Source organism: Bos mutus, chromosome 3, assembly GCF_027580195.1.
Source record: "Bos mutus isolate GX-2022 chromosome 3, NWIPB_WYAK_1.1, whole genome shotgun sequence".
NCBI lineage: Eukaryota > Metazoa > Chordata > Mammalia > Artiodactyla > Bovidae > Bos > Bos mutus.
This window is the reverse complement of record NC_091619.1, coordinates 34,700,592-34,719,176: the sequence shown is the minus strand read 5'-3', so window position 1 is coordinate 34,719,176 and position 18,585 is coordinate 34,700,592. Positions and strand designations below refer to the sequence as shown.

The following is an 18,585-nucleotide window of genomic DNA, read 5'->3' as shown; positions in this document are numbered from 1 at the left end:
GCCCGATAGTATTAGGCCTCTGACTTTGTTCCCCCTGCTTCCTGGTCAGAAGGCCTTTTGCTCCTTTGTCTGCTGGATGAATGCCTACTCATCTTTTGAGATGTAGGTCATGTACCCCTTCATTAGCTTTTCCCAGGATTCACCAAGGAACATCAGACACTGTTTCCTTTGGGGTTTACCTGCTCGCTGTGAGTTTTAATCTCAGCTCCCATGGTAGTATTACACTGTTTGTTTCCAAGTCCGTCTTCTCTAACAGAATATAAACTATAGGAAAGAACTGCCTTATTCATCTTGTTATTTCTAATGTCGTTCCTAATATAGAGGAGTTGTTCAATTCTTGTTTAAGAATAAGGAAAAAGGAAAGGGGAGGGGAACAAGAAATAATTTCTATGATATCATAAGAATCTTATGATTGTGCTATTTTCTATGGGATTTCAAAGTCTGGAGAACTGACTATTGAGTTTCTTTCTGGCTTATTGAAGTAAGAAGAGAATTCACAATACCTCTGATTTCATTCTTCTCTATTACACATTGAGGCAGGATTTAAGAGAAATTAGTCATCTACCTTACGGGAGACAGTGTTCTTGCCAAAGGAGATGTCAGCCCACTGGGACATAAAGGCCGCCTGGCACAAACCCATCTTCCTCACTGGAAACTAACCCAGCTTATCTCCATTGCCTCTGTTCAGCATAGATGCTAACCTATGAAAGCCATTGAGCCAATAAAAACAGCAGTCAAGGCCATCATTTCAGAACAGTAAACCTCAAACTAAACTCAAAAGCAGAAGTTAAGAAAAGCAGGGAGAAACATATGGGTAGAATACAACTCAAACCAATGGTGCCCTGTAATCTTAGACTTCTCTTCTGTGTCTGCTATTTTTCTGTTCTTGGACAATGTTTTATCATGGATATTCTCATTGCAGTGGTTAATTCACCAGATTTTAGCTCAGCCCCTATTGCAACATACCTCACATTTACAGTATAAGAACCTCTTACAGAGACTCTTAAACAAGAGCCTGGGCTCTATTGTAGTATTGGCCAATGGCCTGACAGAGATCTTGGAAACCCTGTACCATCATCTTAAATGTATGCATCTTTGCCCCATCCTGGATATAAAACAAATGCCCAGACTTGACCATTATTACTATATTTCTCTTAAGCAACCTCTAGTGCAATATTCAGTCAGTCAGTTCAATCGCTCAGTTGAGTCCAACTCTTTGCGACCCCATGAATCGCAGCACTCCAGGACCCCCTGTCCATCACCAACTCCTGGAGTTCACTCAAACTCATGTGCATTGAGTCGAAGATGCCATCCAGCCATCTCATCCTCTGTCGTCCCCTCCTCTTCCTGCCTCCAATCCCTCCCAGCATCAGGGTCTTTTCAAATGAGTCAACTCTTCGCATGAGGTGGCCAAAGTATTGGAGTTTCAGCCTTAGCATCAGTCCTTCCAATGAACACCCAGGACTGATCCCCTTTAGGATGGACTGGTTGGATCTCCTTGCAGTCCAAGGGACTCTCAAGAGTCTTTTCCAACACCACAATTCAAAAGCATCAATTCTTCGGCGCTCAGCTTTCTTCACAGTCCAATTCTCATATCCATACATGACCACTGGAAAAAGTGTAATATTAAAGATGCACATTACAGCTAGTCTAACTCTCTTATCCCACATAATAGTAAAGCATGAGAGACAGTATGAGAGTTTTACACTTCCTCTAGCACCTAGCAGGTTGTGTGGCTTCCATTAACATTTATTAAATTTAAAGAAAGAACCACCAGAAAGATCTTTAAATTAGGCAAGGGGTATTACTCAGTCTGGGCTTCCCAGGAGGCTCTAGTAGTAAAGAACACACCTGTCAATGCAAGAGACAGAAGGTTTGGATCCCTGGGTAGGAAGGATCCCTTGGAGGAGGACATGGCAACCCACTTCAGTATTCTTGCCTGAAGAATCCCATGAACAGAGGAGCCTGGCAGGCTACAGTCCATGGGGTTGTGAAGAGTTGGACATGACTGAAGCGACTCAGCATGCACACACACAGTCTTCCTTCATATATTTTTCTTCTCCATTTGAAAAGGCTGCTGCTTTTGCTCTTGGAGAATAACTGAAAACATAAAAATTATATTTGAGGAAATTGACACAGCTGTTAACTTTTTAGAGTGAACCTTTTCAGCCGACACACTAGATTAATTGTGGGATCTCCTTTTCTCAAAAAATAAGTTAATGATCTAGACAAACCAGGCACGCACACACACACACACACACACACACACTACAAGTTTATGGATGCTTACTGAGTTTGTTCAGACCATAACATTATCTAAACCCATTGCTCAGATCCCTCTTTATGTAGCCTTGGAAAAAAAGATAAACTGTTAAACAAATATTGACTATGTGTTTTGAGTCTCAAAAAGAAAAATTAAATAGGTCAAAAAAGAGCCAGGTGTCATGATCTTGACATATTTTACTGGTTGGATAAAAAAACCCAGTGTCACCGTGCTCTAAAAGCATAAAAATCAAGACGTGATTTCTATTGGCTTCTTATGGGTGAGGTAGAGGTTAAATTAAGAACTCTATTCACAGGTCATAAAGTTGGAATAGAAAAGATATATGAAATGTTTATTTGACAAAAAAAAATTTTGTGCTTTCTTTCGGAAAAAATACCAAAACCCACATTTTGTTAAATTTTTTCATGTTAATCACAGAAGCTAATTTTTATTATTTTCAAACTATTTTACACAGTGCCATATATTAGAAAGCACATGGATGCTAAGGGTCCTGTTCTTTGTATCAGTCATTGACTATCAGTGGCTTGTACAATCTGCTCTTCTTCATGTTCTAGAATCAGTAACACAGTCAGTATATATATTTTCTTATATTAAAGCCATATGTCCTTTGGTCTGCTATCAGTCTTCAGAAGAACAAAATGAGGTTATTGATCTACCAGTGTTGGGTATGCTTGATATTTGGATAATTTGGGCTTGTAAGTTTAAAATTTCCAGAAAAGTGTGCTTGATACACCTATAACAGCAGGAAAATGCCAATATAGTCAGTGATGGAGCCCATACCAGATGCTTAGGACTTATGAGAGGTTTAAATGTCAAAATATTTAAGCAGTAAAAAATCATGTTAGGTAAGGAACTTCAAAACCTGTCAAAACGACACTGCTAATGACTCTGTAATAAAGCATGTCCCTGAGCACAGAGTGGAGACAAGAAAGAGCTAAAGGTTTTATAACTACTAGGAAGGATGTTTCTACTGGAACACAAGCAGCAGTTAAGAAAGCATCTATCACACAGTACACAGTTGGCCAAATAGGACTTGTCCCTTATTTGGATATTTCAGACATCTAAATTTTAGTTTAATATGCTGCTAAGTCACATCAGCCGTGTCGGACTATGTGCGACCCCATAGACAACAGCCCACCAGGCTCCTGTCCCTGGGATTCTCCAGGCAACAACACTGGAGTGGGTTGCCATTTTCTTCTCCAGTGCATCAAAGTGAAAAGTGAAAGTGAAGTCACTCAGTCGTGTCCGACTCCTAGCAACCCCATGGACTGTAGCCTACCAGGCTCCTCCTTCCATGGGATTTCCCAGGCAAGAGTACTGGAGTGGGTTGCCATTGCCTTCTCCTTTAGTTTAATATAGTAGGAATTAATTCTTGTTACCAAGAAGACTATTACTGAGTTCCGGGAATGGAAAAAAAATTATTTGCACCTGCGAGAAACATTTCTCTGGTACCTACTTTATGTCAATTACTTTATTTATAGAAAGACACATATCTTTTTGGACCAGATACATTGCAAAAAGCTTCAATACTTTGGCCACCTGAGGTGAAGAGCCAATTCATTGGAAAAGACCCTGATGCTGGGAAAGATTGAGGGCAGAAGGAGAAGGGGCAACAGAGAATGAGATGGTTGGATGGCATCACCAACTCAATGGACATGAGTTTGAGCAAACTCTGGGAGACAGTGAAGGACATGGAAGCCTGGAGTGCTGCAGTCCATGGGGTTACAAAGAGCTGGACACGACTGAATGACTGAACAATGAACAACATCGCAGTTATGCTGCCACTGCCAGTTTGTCATGTTGATGCTGCAAGTATTTAAACAACCCCGTTAAATCTCTAAAAAGAAGGTTTTCAAGCAGGTTTTAATAACCTAGAAAAATGAACAATAGAGACCCAACAGAATTACAAATAGATGAAAATCTAAGTTGAAGAAGAATGAGGAATGCATGGAAACCAGCCAGAGATCTGAAGTCAGAGAATTGAAAGATCAAATAATTCTCCTCTAAAGGGAGTGAAAGAAGAGTTGAAAGTTTAAGTAAAAAAATAAATAAATAAAAAATCATTCTTTCAAAGGAAGTTAAATACATATATATTTAATGTATATAGACATACATGTGTATATATATGCATGCATACACACGTATAAGTGGAAGAAGCAGAGGATGCTGGAGAAAAGATGCCAAGAAAATAGCTAGGTAAATTTCTGATTGCTCTTTATTTAATTATGTAAATAAATATGCATAGGTATGTTCAGGAAAGCTGGTTTAAAATATAAATTCACAGTATCTCATTTTAAGAAGGTATTTCAAATCCACCCAAAACTTTTTTTTTTTTTGGAGAAAATGTCCTTCCCCCCAATCCCTACTAGAGGAGGGATCACGATCTGGAGGAGAAAGGGTTTTAATATTGAAAGTCTCCTTGAGGATTCAAATTTCCTGCTCAGAGTTTATTTGACTTGTTTAGTTGGTAATTTACTGAATCTGAGAAGATCAGAGCAGATGTTTGAGAGAAAAATTCACCTCTGGAAGACCATTACTCTTGGAGTGGGAGAAGCTATACTTACCTGGAGAGGGTCCCCCGTTCCCATATTGGACTCATTTGGGACTGATGTCTTCCTCCAAGTCAAAGAGACCCTGGAAATGTGGAAAGATATAGTATAGGAAGAGGGGGAAGGAGGTTAGTTCTGAGTCTTTGACAGCTGAAAAAGGAGCTTTCTCCAGGTTGGGAGCCAATATCACAAAGATCTTGGTATATCCTAGAAGAGAATCTCCTAATCTCTGGACAGATTTCTTTTCTTTATTTTTACTGGAGAAACACCTAAAATGATCAAACAAAACTGAGAATGGAAACTCAGAAGGAGTTTTTTTTTGGCTTGAGAGAAAAGGGCAGGGGGAAAATGTAAGGATGAGAGCTGTGCATATCTCAGTGCTCAGGCCAGAAGGCCACTGAGACTTGAGAGAGCTCCTGTGGGTGCTATTTCTCAGGGTGTACTGGCTTCTCAGAAGGGTCGAGGCTCTGGTAGCCCAAGAGGGAGGGTTAGGTGGTGAGTGGCATCTCCCTATAATCAGTATATTTAGATTCTGGAGAAGCTTGGGTAGAGAGCTGGCAAAGGGTCACCGTCTAAGAATGCCTTTGAGGAGTTCACCCCTGCAGTAACTCCTTTCTTCAGTGCTTGAAAGTGGAAGTGGGAAGGAGGGAAGCAAGGAAGTCACAGATTCCTGAACTGGAGGGAGTCAGCTGAGAGAGAATTCACCTCTCAGGATGGCCTCTCAGGTGTTAGAGGGTCTAGGGTAAGGGTGCTTGGAATTCCTGCCTCCTTTCTGGCTTCTCAGGGCCAAGAAGGATCCTTTACAGGCTCAGTTCAACAAGCTTCTCCCCTGTGCACCCTTCTGCCACACCACCCCTAGTCAGCACTCTCTGCCCTCAGCTCCGTGCTTCCATTGTGAGGCATGAAGCCAGTGACCAAGTGTTCACAACCGCCATTTCTTATCCTCTGCTTTGTCTTTAACAAACTTGAGTTCAACTTCTCTCCCGCCCACTGAACTTGGCCCAAAACTGAAGCAAACACTAAAATGCAGAACATGCTTTTTTGTCAGTTTATCCCCCAAATCGGTGTACCACAAAGACACAATTCTTATCAAACCAGCTGGTTTCACCTCTCATCTGACCAGCTTTCCCTACTGCTTATTCCCTTTACCACACAGAAGCCCGTTTCTGTTTGATTTTGAGATGCTTACAGATTTGTGAGATCAGAGCTTTCCCCCCGCCCTGTTGCAATAGTCTTTTTAATTAAAGTCTCTCCCTATGTAAGTAAGTGGATCCCCACCCTCCCCCTTGACGTTAATGTTTAGCTATGAATGAGATCCCGGGTAAGTCCGAGCCCCCACTGGCGAGGGAAAGAAGGCTTGAGCGGGGGCATTTGTCTTTCTCTTCAGAGTGTTGAAGAGGCCAGCAAAGCACAGCTCTGTCTTCAACTTTCCGAAGAAGAATGAATTTCTAAATAAAGAAGTTCGAGGCTTGCGCTGCAGGGGCCGCTGGCTGGGCAAGGGAATAGGTGGTTGAAAAACACCACTGAGATCACAGCTAGGAGTGAGGGGTGTGCTTAGGGAAGGTTTTCTAGAGAAGAGCCAGGAGTGAGGGATGGGACGGGCGCGGGCATGAGTGGAAGGTACGTGAAGAGATACTGGAAATCGCGCTCGGGTGGGCGAGCTAAGGGTGGGGGAGGTGAAGGGTGGTCGCTGAGCCTCAGTACTCCGAGGTCCTGGAGCGGCGGCAGCGGCGGTTAGAGCGAGCGGGACGGAGTTAGGACCGCTCGGAGCGCCCAGGTCTCGAGGTAGTATAAGGTTTGCAATCCTTCCACTTGCTGGCAGTTGCAGAAGATCTGCTTTTAAGTGAAATATACATGCCACCCCTCCAAGGGCTGCAGTTTCCCCCGGCTTGCTTCTTTCTTTCTCTTCTCCGGCCCTTGAGCTCACTCTTTAATTTGTACGCGCCCCTAAGTTTGCAGAGAGCTCGCTGCCGGCTCGGAGCAGGGTCCGGCCAGGCGCCGCGGGCGGGGGCGGGGAGCCCGGGAACCGCAATCCAGAAGCATCGCGGGCCATGTATATTTCATCAAATGGACTTTGGGTGCGTCGCGTCTCGCAGCCATCAACGCTATGTGCAGTGACATTTCTGACTTGAGTGGAGGAATGCGCGAAGGAAGCCCGGACGAAATTGGTACTAGAGGATCTTCTTGGCGCCAATGCTAATTGTCCTGATTTATGTCCCTTCTGAGTAAGCTCAACGTCTTCGTCTGAAATAAAATGAAAGCTGTGCCAAGCGGAGTAGAACCACCGGACCGCTGGTTCTGATCCCCGGGAAATCAGGAAGTCGTCCTGCAGCAAAAAAAAAAAAAAAAAAAAAAAAAAAAAAAGAAAGAAAAAAAAAAAAAAACAACCCTCAGTAAAGTTTAAGGCGAGAAGTGGCAGAGGCACTGGCGCGAGGAGGCGCGGAGGAGACCCGGCAAGCAGAGGACTGGGCTGGCAAGACCTCCCGAAGGCTGCGATTTCATTATTAATATCACTATATTTTTGGAGGAAGAGGCACCTTTCTCATCTTCCCTTCCTCTCCGCCCACCCCTATTCCCTCCCCCTCATCTACCTGTCAAAGTCACTGATCTTTTGCATTTCGGAAGAGGACGTCAACGGGAAGGAATTCCCCCTCTCGGCTAGGGCTCCGAGAGGGGGCGACGTGCAGGAGGCTGCCCCCCCCGCCTCCTCCGGGGCCAGAGGCGAAGGTAATTAAGCGGCGGGGACTGGCGGGCGGGCGCGGGGTTCTGCGTCCGTGGGGTCCTCTCGGCCACGAGCCCGGCGCAACCCGGACCTCGGGGTGCGGCGGCCGGGCCGCGGCGCTCGGGTCCACACCCCCAGCTCTCCCGCTTCGCCCGCGCCTCGGAGATGGCTCGGCGGTAAGAGCCGCCGCCCGCCCAGCGCCGCCCGGGGTTCCGCTGCTGCGGCCGCCGCCCGAGGCGCACCAGGCTGGGCTCGGCCGCCGCCCCGCGCCGTCGGCTGGGCTCCAGCCCGGCGCCTAGCGAACGGGCCCCACGGTGAGTGCCGCTGGCTTCCCGCTCCTGCAGCGACCCGCGCGTCTTCCCTTTGCCCCTCTCCCCCTGGTTTCCTCCTTCCCTCCCCTCGACTCCCCCTCCCCGCCACCCCCGCCCCACACAGCGCAGTCCACAGGCGGGAGGGAAGGCTCCGGGTGGGCGAGGAACTTTGTGAAGCGCCTTGAGGAGGCAGCGCGCAGAACCTCTGAGCGCACACAGCCCGCACTCTCTCACACCCACACACGTCTTCCTGGTGTGCGCCCCGGGCAGGTTACGAGTCTGTGTTTTGTACTCAGTGCCTGGGCGCGGGGTCCGTGCTTCCATCGACGGACTCACAGACACACAGCTCGCTCCCCACTGTCTGTCTGTCGCTCGCTGTCTCTCTCTCTCTCTCACACACACATACACACACCTGACCACACATAAAGCATCGGAGGGTTCTTTTTTCTTTATTTTCTTTCTTTATTTGCCAGTTGTCCTTGCTTGGGGAAAAAAACTTGCCCTCTTGACGGCCCTGTGAAGCTGGTGGCCACACTGAGCTTTTGAAGTTCCTTTCTTTTAATCTCCTTTATTGGTGCGAGATTAAAGCATTACTATCCCATGTTGTGCAGCTGGGGAGAAGGGAAAATTGATAGAGGGAAAGACTTGGTATAGGAATGTTGTTTGGAATATTTTCTCAGATTCTTTACTGGCATTGCATTAATCAGTTGATGGATTCGGCCAGGGACATTGAATTGCTCTCCTGTATGGATCTGTGGATGTCTATATATAATACAAATAATACTGAGTATTATTGGGCCCAAAATAACCAATTAAGTGATTCATACACAGGAAAACTTAGATAAAAAAAGAAACTGCGCCCTCTGCTGTTTGTTTTAGTAACATCACTTTAGAGACTCCTCCCCCCACCTTTTTCTTTTCTTTTTTCTTTTCGAGAAATCCACTTAGGAGGCTGTCATTTTACAGGGGAGGGGAGGAAAATTCCTAGTGGAGATTTTAAGCAACTTTGTTTCGAAAAGTTGGAGATTGCGTTTCCACTCTCACATCAGGTACAGATTCCCAGAGTGTAGAGGCTTTTGTTTTCCACCTCCTCCCCCATTCTTCCCAGGGAATGGTAATGGAACCACTCGTTATCATAACAGTTTGTCAGTCTTTGGAATGGAAAATTCTGAGTAAGATTCAGAATTCCACTAAACATATGGTGTATCTGGCCGTGGATTTGCTCTAGAAATAAGGCCCTATTTTATGACTGAAAATACTGAAAGTTTTATTTTACAGAATTGGGGGGAAAATAGAAAAATCTTGTAACAAAATCATTTATTCAGATATAGCTAATGGTTCAGCTTGTTAGAAAAAAGTTATCCAGAAATTCCCTTTTTCACAGTAGGGGCAACCTTTTTCTGATTTGTCTAGTCCTTGAGGTCATCTCTAACCTTTGGGGAATTAACAATTGCAGGTTTCATAAAAGTATTTTGAATTGCCACTTTGAATGCCTTAAATTCCCCTCACCCCCTTTCTCTTTGGCAAAGGAAGATTAGCTCAATAACTGTTTCAAGAATCTTTTGGAAGACAAGTAACTTTAAGTTTTTCTTTAGGATGAAATTTGGTTCTTTGCATGTGGATTAGCATGCAAAGAAAAAAAATGCAAGTGTTTCATACAGAAGGTTGTTCTAGTTTACATACATAAGGGATATATCTCCTATTTTTTTCCGGGTGCCATGAAATAAGATCTCTTTCACCACTGAAGACCAACATAAGGGAATTCAAAATTCTATATAGTTGGCTATTAATTCGGCGATACTTCCTATTGTGAAAATTTAAAAAGGTGATCCTAACATTTTGTAAGAAAACAGTTGATGTTGATTTTATGTGCACATAAAGCTGTTTTTCCTAGTGATATTTTTGTTTTGTCAGCTTTCACTGGATGTATGTGTTTCAGGTTAGCTTTTTAGAAGGAGGCTAATATATTTTTTCTGTTTCCTTTTGTATGTTTGTAAGTGGTGCATTTGCCTGTCTTTGCCTCTGTTATTATTCTGAAAAACAAACAAACAAACAAATCATATACTAATTTGAAAAAATTAAACCATTACACACTTAGTTGATAAATTTTCTAACTGTAGTAAAGATTTGGAGAGTTTTAGAAGTTACAAAAACAACAAGTCAATTGGAAAGAAAATTTTGTACAACTCAGAAAATTAATTATATGTTAACAGAAAAATGTGTGTGTATGAATTATAAGTCAGTAAGAGATTTAGTGTACTTTTAAAAACAATTTTATCTTCAGAATCCAGATTTTTGTTTCAAAACTTTAGGTGGGTGTAGACTTTCTCAAATGTGTACGTGAAACCTTGGATTTCTGAACTTCCCTACAAGACAATGAAAGATTTGTTGTTCTACATTAATAAAACAGCATATTTATTCTAGACTTAACTGATTATGAAATAATTTTATGTATTATTCCATCCCTAAACATCCTGCAAAATATATGCTTTCTAATTTCCCTAATCATTATTCTCTTGGTGAAAGCAGAGATCTTTCAAATACTAAGGTGTGCTATTTAGTTTTATTAAGAATCTCTTGATAGGCAGTTGCTCATAATACCCAATCAAGTATGAGTAAAATATGCCAATGATGTTGCAGTACATGTAAAATTTCTTTATCTTGAAAGACAGTTAACAAAAGGATAGAAGCAAATGTCTCCCATTAAGATGACTAGAATATGCTTTCTTCACAACACATAAATAAATGCAGAGAGCATTTAATATATGTTAAATATCCCATTTAGTCAGTCTCATTATGACAGTGTTGGAAGCTGCTAATTTTGATATGTTATGGAATTTGGGTATGTCTTTATCTCCTTGTATGTTTCACTCAATGGAATATGATTATAGTCAATGTTCTTTTTGTTCCTTCCCATTCAGAAACATGCATATTTATAAAATTCCTAATGTCTATGAGGAATGAGTCAATAGCTGTCTATTTCAGGTGCCCCTGAGAGCTGAGTATTTCTGGAATAAATAGCCTACTATCACCACCCCCACCTCCTCGTGAGATTATGTAATAGAATGGATACTGAGAGCCAGCTAGAGTTAGTGGATTTACTGTCAATGTTTTCCTCTTTGTTGATGAAATTGGCAGTTGTTTTTAGAGTATAATTGTCTGTAGTTTTGATCATTATTACTTCCATGTAATATTTAGGAGGCTTCTTTTCTAATGAAAGAAAAGACCTGTGAAATGACTTCTACAAGGTGGAAGGGAATTAGCTACAGAATCCTGGGAAAAGATGTGTTCCTTGTATGCAAAGCCATTTTATAGCTCATTTTAGTCCAGATCAGTAACATCTATCAACTTGAGGGCATGACATAACTTTATATTTTCATATTGGCTTTGCAAATTTATATACCAGTCAGAGGTCTGTGGAGTACTCATGGCATATTAATGGGTATTTCTATCAAAGAGGACTTCCTAATGTTTTAGTGCACAGGTAGAGATGATGGCACTGTTCGATTACAGTGAGTTCCCAGGGTTCACAAAGTTAAGAACTAGAAATGGGACTGTGCAGAGCTCTTCTGAAGCTGCTCACATTTAGGTGAGCACTTGAGACACATTCAAAGTCCACGTTACTTGGCAATTAGTTCAGTTATGGGCAAGAAGGAATTGGTTTGGTATATTAAATCCCCAGATATGTCATTGACTGTCCTCATAATCGTTTTGCCTGGCTATTTGCTGTAATGACCTAGCTTTGAAGATGCTATTGGTGATTTTAACCTAGTTGAAAGCACAGCCAGATGGGAACTGGTGCCGTTAGGTAATAGAGGTTAAGAGGTAAATCATGTTCTATTTTAAAATCATTTTATTTTCTTTGAAAACTCCTTAATTATACTTTAATAGAAAATTCCTGATTTTGACAGGGGCTTCTTTTCCATTGTGTGGCATGGAAGTTCATAGATTTATTAGTTTCTTACTGATTTTAAAGTAAGAGGATTTTCTTTGAAGTGTATGGCAATGAAAAGTAGATCCTCATGTGAAGGATACATATTAAGTGACGCTACAAACATAAAAGTTGGAATGAAATCAAATAATTATGTTAAAGAACAGCTTAGTGACCCTCTGCTCCTGATCTGTAATATGCTGTGGTCAATATCTTTTCCTGTGTCAATGGGAGCTCATTAAGTGTAAATTCTGCAGACTGACTGAGCCATGCCATATTAGTGCTTGCCAAAGCTTGACATTTTTAATACATTAATAATATGTCTGTAATGTAATGGAAAACTATTAATCACAACTGGTTATGTGCCAGAAATTTAAGCTATAATTGGCTGCTTCTTGTCAAGAATGTCTGTCGCACAGTCCTGCAACTGCCTAATATTCAAATGTCTTGCACTCCTCTGCATTTTTCTTTGTCAGTTTTCTAAATTCGATCAATGGTGTAGTCCATAATTCTGTGTAATGACCATCATTATAATTCTGGTGTACTTTAATGAGAATTCGTTGCACTGGGATTGCTCTTGTGTCAGGAAATAGTACCAGGTTCCCATATGTTTCCTTAGTCACCAAATTTTTAACATAAATTTATATGGTCATCCTTCATTTTGTGATTCAACTGAGGCAAAAAAGTGGATGAAGACAGTAGTGAAGAATAAGCAGATAAGGGGGAATAATATTTATTGATTAAAATATTATTAATCTCAGAATTCAAATATATACTTAAGGTATATTTTTAATATATTAAAAATTAGCTTGTTGTGCTCACTCATTTTAAACTCAAAGCAGTTCATCTCAGGTCTTTAAGAGTATATGGTGCTGATTAACATGTTGTTATGTATTTGAAACTAAGAATTTAAGTTAATAATTTCTGGTGTAGTAGATTTTACACTGCTTCAGTTATAATGCCTACTTTTCTCTCCCTTCCATTTCCCCCTCCATGAAAGTGTTTGTTCTTATTATAATAAAGTAGTAAATGTAGTTGAAAATGCATCTAGAAAATGCAAATTTGTATTATTTTAATACCTTTTCAGATTATTAATTGTCAAAATGTCAGCTGCTTCTGAAAGTATCAACTTAAAATTACTAATGAATCTGAAAAAAAGCAGAAGGCTATAGTAGCCACATTTACTTCTCTGTGATTTTTTTTTCTTTTTGGTTTAAGATTTCAAAATGTACTGAGCACAATAGTCTTTACATTACAAAAAGAGGCAGATTCAAATCTGTAGTTTATACATGTTTAGACAAACTGCTAATTATTGCTTCATAGGAACTCAAATATTCAACATTTTTCCTAATAGAAAATATCACAAATTGCAGCAGTATGATAACATTTTATGAATTGAATATAATGAAAATTGCACTTGCATCCATAAAGCAATTATTATAAATTACTTTGCTATGGAAACACAATTCAACCATCTGTTGGCATTTCATAGTCTTTGTGGCTTAGTTCATTTTAAGATGGTATATTATTTAAATATAGTAGATTCCTTCTATTAGATTCTGTGAGGACAGTGAACTTCCATATTTAAACTGCTTAGTGTGAATTGAAGGGTCTATATGGTATTTCCTAAAATTGTAGGCTTGTCTTTTCACATTAAAAAATACTTAATTATTGGGACTGTGACGATATAAATCAGCTAATTAAGCAAATGCACCCTTCTTACATCTGGATTCCAAATATTATTGTTTGTTTCGATTTAGACAGTAATCTCTAAAGAGAAAAGTTGCCAGTTAAACTCACCAATGACTTGTACTCAGTATGTAGGCTGTATTATCAGTTAGCCAAAAGTACTTTTAAACAGTAATTTTTATTTTCTCTTAGAATTAGTGCCATATTATTCTGCTTCATGGCCTGTTAACTCACCCTCAGCTATTTTTATATGTGCATTTTAAATTGTGCGTTTTACTACAGAGCTTTTAGTTTTAAAGCAGTGTATTATATTTGCCTTTGGGACAAATTCCCTTCTTCTGTTACAGAGAGTAACTGCAAATGCAGATGTAATGGCTATAAAAAGATGTAAGAAAATAGAAAATTCTTATGAAAGGACAATTTGCTGCTTTGGTTTTATTTTTGAATATTTTTTTCAGAGAGCCAAGTTATCTTTATCACTAAATGCAACTAAACAAAAGATGCTAAATTCTTCTAATATAATGAGCAAATCCAAAGGGACAGGCTTGTGCCAACAATGCTGTTTTTTCACTCCAGTTAACAAAAGCTAAGAAATGTACAAGGAATTTGTAGATTTTTAGGGTCTCTTTGCCAAGAGACAAAAGGCATAGAAGTAGTTGTCACTTCTTTGCCATTGTTATAAAAGCACTCATTTCCCCCATTGTTCCTCTGGAAGATTTTCCAGCACTACAATATATGAAGAGATGTTTAAATCTAGCTGCTTGCTTTCAGTTTTGTCAAGATGGGAATATAGTTTTTGAAGTGAAAACCTGTGAGTCACCTGGAACACAAACATCTGTCTTTGTTATGGAAGAGTTAAATCCTTCATATCAAAATTCTTCCTAATGTGAATGATTTCTGTGGTTTGGTCATTCTAGCAAAGCAGCTGAGTAAAGGTTATCCACATTACACCAATTTGCTTCATATTGCGTCTAACCTCCCAAATGTCAACATATCATATATTTTGTAATGCATTGATTGTGGGACAATAACTCTTATTCTTATTGTTTCTAGAAGGGTGTTGGTGCCAGAAGAGAAGAATGATTGATGGGAAGCAGACACCGAGCGATAGACACTCGTCCTGTTGCTGTAGCTACTGATACCTCAGTGCGCCTGAGCATCCCTTGTGAACTGTGAGCATCAAGCACCCAGGGTTATTGGATGTACAATAGGAGAGCCATCGTTTTGATAAATCCTTATCTGCTACTGGACATCTCTTATAAAAAAACCAAGCTAGACCCAAGGCTAATAGATACGTTCTAGGACAATGAAAAAGCTGCAAGTCGTTGCTAATGCCTAGTGCACAAGTATGCTAGGCTTCCACCAAAGTCCTCAATATACCTGAACATGTGCAATATATGAACCCTTCACTTTTAATTTTGGAATCTACGTTGAAGTCTCATCTTCTTTTTCTTTTTTTTTTCTTTTTTTAATATACAAACCTACCTACGTATAGACATAGATAAGCTGCTTTAGTTACCACGAAGATTGCCAAGAATTTAGAGATGTATTTGTCAAGATTTCTGTCAATTCATGCCCTTTGGGTTACAGTGTCCTCAGTGATGCAGCCCTACCCTTTAGTGTGGGGACATTATGATGTGTGTAAGACTCAGATTTATACCGAAGAAGGGAAAGTTTGGGATTACATGGCCTGTCAGCCGGAATCCACAGACATGACAAAATATCTGAAAGTGAAACTGGATCCTCCAGACATTACCTGTGGAGACCCTCCGGAGACGTTCTGTGCAATGGTGAGACAACCTTTTTGAATTGCTTATTTCATGTTAAGTGCGGGCATGTTGTATGTGCATACAAATGTGGTGAGTGCGAAGACTCAACTCAGGCAATGAGCTGAATCTGCAGGTGGCAGATTTGTGCTAACAGGCTAGTTGCATTCTCAGTGGAGGCCTGCACCACCTGGAATTACAGTTTGCACAGTGTGATTGACACACTTCCTGCGAACCAAAGGTTTCACTGAGACAAATGCACTGAATATAAATGATAAAGCAAAAAGTCCAACTGAAGTTTAAATTTCAGATTGGAGACTGGGAATATGATTAGACCACATGTGATAGGTGAAGGATAAAATCCATTGGTAAGCCAACTTTACAAACATAAAGGTTTCTTCACATACATCTTTAAATGAAGGCTAGTCCTGCGTTCTCCAGTTCAAGGCTTGAGTAGATGTCATGGTTTTGCTCATCGGGAAACTGCTGTGGTTTGGAAATTCTTGGTTAGGAGACAGGAGCCAAAGCCTCATGAGAAGCTTTTCCGAAAGAGTCTTGTCAACTTGTTCAGCCTCTTGTTTGTAAGGGTTATGGTTTTCCAGAGAAAAGGCTGGAATATTGAAAATGTTTCCTAAAAAAGTAGTGACATGGAGCATGCAAATTCAAATACTGTCCTTTTGATAAGCAAAGTTAGATAATTCATTGTTTTCATAGTATAGAAAAGGCTTTTTCTGGGTGGTAAGGTAAATGCTATGTGACACATTGAAATTTTTACTAGAGACATTGCTGAAAATATGCCCATAAGGTGTTAAGTAAAGACTTTGATCATTAAAATGATGTAAATCAGTGTGCTAAAGAATTCAAACAGTGTGTTCATTTGGTGTATGTTATTTTATTATTATTATACATAGGGTTTATTTGATACATGAACTGGGATCTCATTTTTCTCTATATAACAGATATAATGGTATGGCAGATTTTAATAGTATCCATACCTGACTTTATTATCTTGAACCTGGCCTGGCATTTTCAGGATAGTGAAACTATTAATCAAAGTAGCATCTGTTCACAGTCCCTAGTGAGTTAAATTAGCATAAGATCATCTTAGACCTAGCACTGCAGAAAAGGTTTTGTAACAGGAAACAATTTTGAGCACTAAAGAGTCTTTTCGCCTAAAAGCTAAGGGCTTGCCATTTTTCAGAAGTGCCTTTGGGGACTGGTTTGAATTATAGTCTAAACCTGATTTTGTGGAGAGTGAGAAAAAGAGCTTGGCTATTAGGTGTCACTATGACTAAAGTGCTCTGAAAGACTAAATATTTCAAAGAGAGGACCGTCTCTGGGAAGCAGGTATGTGCTTTGCAAAAAAGTTGCCTTTTAGAAACCAGAGACTCGCAGAAGAGGAATTTATTTAAACACATTAGGAAAACTGTAATAAATCTGTAAAGAAGAGCAGAGGCGTTTGTTGGCTTTATATAAGGTTTCTAATAATTTCTCATAAAAGGTCAAATTTAAGATCTTATTGCAAATCTAGGGGTGAAATGGCTGTTCAGGTGACAGGTGGTGCAATCTTCTAGTCCTTAGCAGAAGATAGTTCTGGGCCAAGTCTTAATATTATAAAGACACTCTATGTATTGGCTTGCATGCACTGCTAGCAATATGCCTCTTCTGGAATTGTTTAATAATTTACAGATCTAAGTAAAACAGCAGAGATCCTTTTTCAGAGTGCTGTTTGTACTTGCACAGGTTCTGTATGATGTGCTCAACATGTGATTTGAATGTGCAGCTTCCCTCATGTCAGCCTCTGGCAAGAGAATGCTTGCTCAGCACTGCTCCTGTCCATCGTGTTGAAGGGTTTACCTGGTGTCTTCAGCATACCTCTCTCTCCCATCTTGAGTGGGAAAGGGCACGTTATAGAACTTCTCATGCCTGCTTTTTACAGTCACATTGTCTAAGGTTCTTAAGCCAATTCCTAGCAGTTCAGTGGCTAAGTGATGTTAGAGACCAAAAGAGATGAAAATGATATTCCTCAACTTTCTCAAGTGCAGTAATATATGTAATTTACATGTTTATATGAAACTCCATAAGGCAGTGTTTTAAAATACTGCATGCTACTATGATGCAAATATTCAGAAGCCTTGGTGGGTTTAAGTTGTCATTAAACAGAATTGTTTTTCAAGAGAGAGTGTGAGATTTGTGAGATGTTACCTATAATGCGTAATTTGGGCTCCTTAATGTACATTTGATTGGCATAACAGATTTAATAATCTATCCTTTAAATACAAAGTTTGGGACTGCTTGTATGCATATTATATACCAAGTCAAAGATAGTGACCTAATATAGCAACACATCCTCTCTCCAGTTTTGTATTTTCCATAAAATTCTTTAGTATAAGGGTTCCTGACACAAGGCTGTAAAGCTGTTTCAGGATGCTGTCGTATCAGACCTGTTTGGGTGCTCCTTAGCCCAAGGTCTAATGGGAATCCATAAAGTCATTTGTGTTATGACTTTCACGTTCTCCCCTCCTTGACACAGGCATCCATACCTGCTCCCTCAGAGTCGTTATGGCCTATTACATCAGGGAAGCTGCCATATAAGCACAATCACTGCTTAGCCCTGATATGTAAATGTTTGCTGCAGAATGGTTTCAGTAATCACTTACTCAGCTAGTGACACCCTTATTAGCTGTGACTAGCAATTCTGAGCACCAAGGGGACATTTGGTCAGAGAAATACCCTATAATTCCCATAGCCAATTTATCTTATATAAAGTTGAATTTCATTGGCAGTGCACTGAGAGCCTGTACTGCCTTTTGCATCACCTCCATCATTATGTGCCAGTGACCATCCATGAATGCTGTATTTACTTTAGAGTGAGATTTTAGAGAGAATGGACCACATGATTCCATTTAGATCTCTGCTTATTAACCTAGGTAACCTGCATAATCCCTCTTTAATGTCCCAGTCATTTTAAGTTTTTGTATAGTAATAGTACCAGCATTTTAAATGTTAGTTTTTTTGGGAGATTTTGCCATTTCTGTTTTATGATAGTAGAATAGGGGAATAGAAATAGATATACACATATACATGTATATGCATGAATTTTGTATATTGAGGCCATACATTTTCTTTTTAATTTAGTTTGATATATTCCTTGTAAGTTGTTGATGGCTAAAAAAAAATTTGTTTTTGTTAAGGGGGAAGAATATGAAGGGTAGAGGAGAGTTAAGCATTTAAAACATTTTTTTAGTCTGCGATAATATTCGTATAGATTGTGTCCTTCAGCTGTGTAAAAGCTTCAGGTAGCACAGCTTTGTCAGAAAATACAGATCATCG

General features: G+C 40.1%; 1 protein-coding gene and 1 long non-coding RNA gene across 6 annotated transcripts in view; one reads left to right on the top strand and one right to left on the bottom strand.

Moving 5' to 3' along the window:
* Positions 1-381: 381 nt before the first annotated feature.
* LOC138987219 (uncharacterized) lies at positions 382-4,973 on the bottom strand. Its single transcript, XR_011463649.1, has 3 exons — positions 4,849-4,973; positions 1,852-2,100; positions 382-1,609 (listed from the first exon to the last, which is right to left on the bottom strand). It is a non-coding gene; the product is annotated as an uncharacterized lncRNA (long non-coding RNA).
* Positions 4,974-6,420: 1,447 nt separating this feature from the next.
* The window catches only part of NTNG1 (netrin G1), a 374,168-nt gene continuing 362,003 nt past the window's right edge, over positions 6,421-18,585 (top strand). The window contains exons 1-2 of one of the 5 annotated variants that reach the window (XM_005893208.3): positions 6,421-6,453; positions 14,540-15,276. In XM_005893208.3, coding sequence (XP_005893270.1) covers positions 15,031-15,276 — 246 coding nt within the window. In that variant the 5' untranslated portion in view covers positions 6,421-6,453; positions 14,540-15,030. Of the gene's footprint in view, positions 6,454-7,184; positions 7,561-7,589; positions 7,870-14,539; positions 15,277-18,585 lie in introns of those variants that run through there. The other 4 variants (XM_070367580.1, XM_005893210.2, XM_070367582.1 and 1 more) reach the window with 4 other exon arrangements.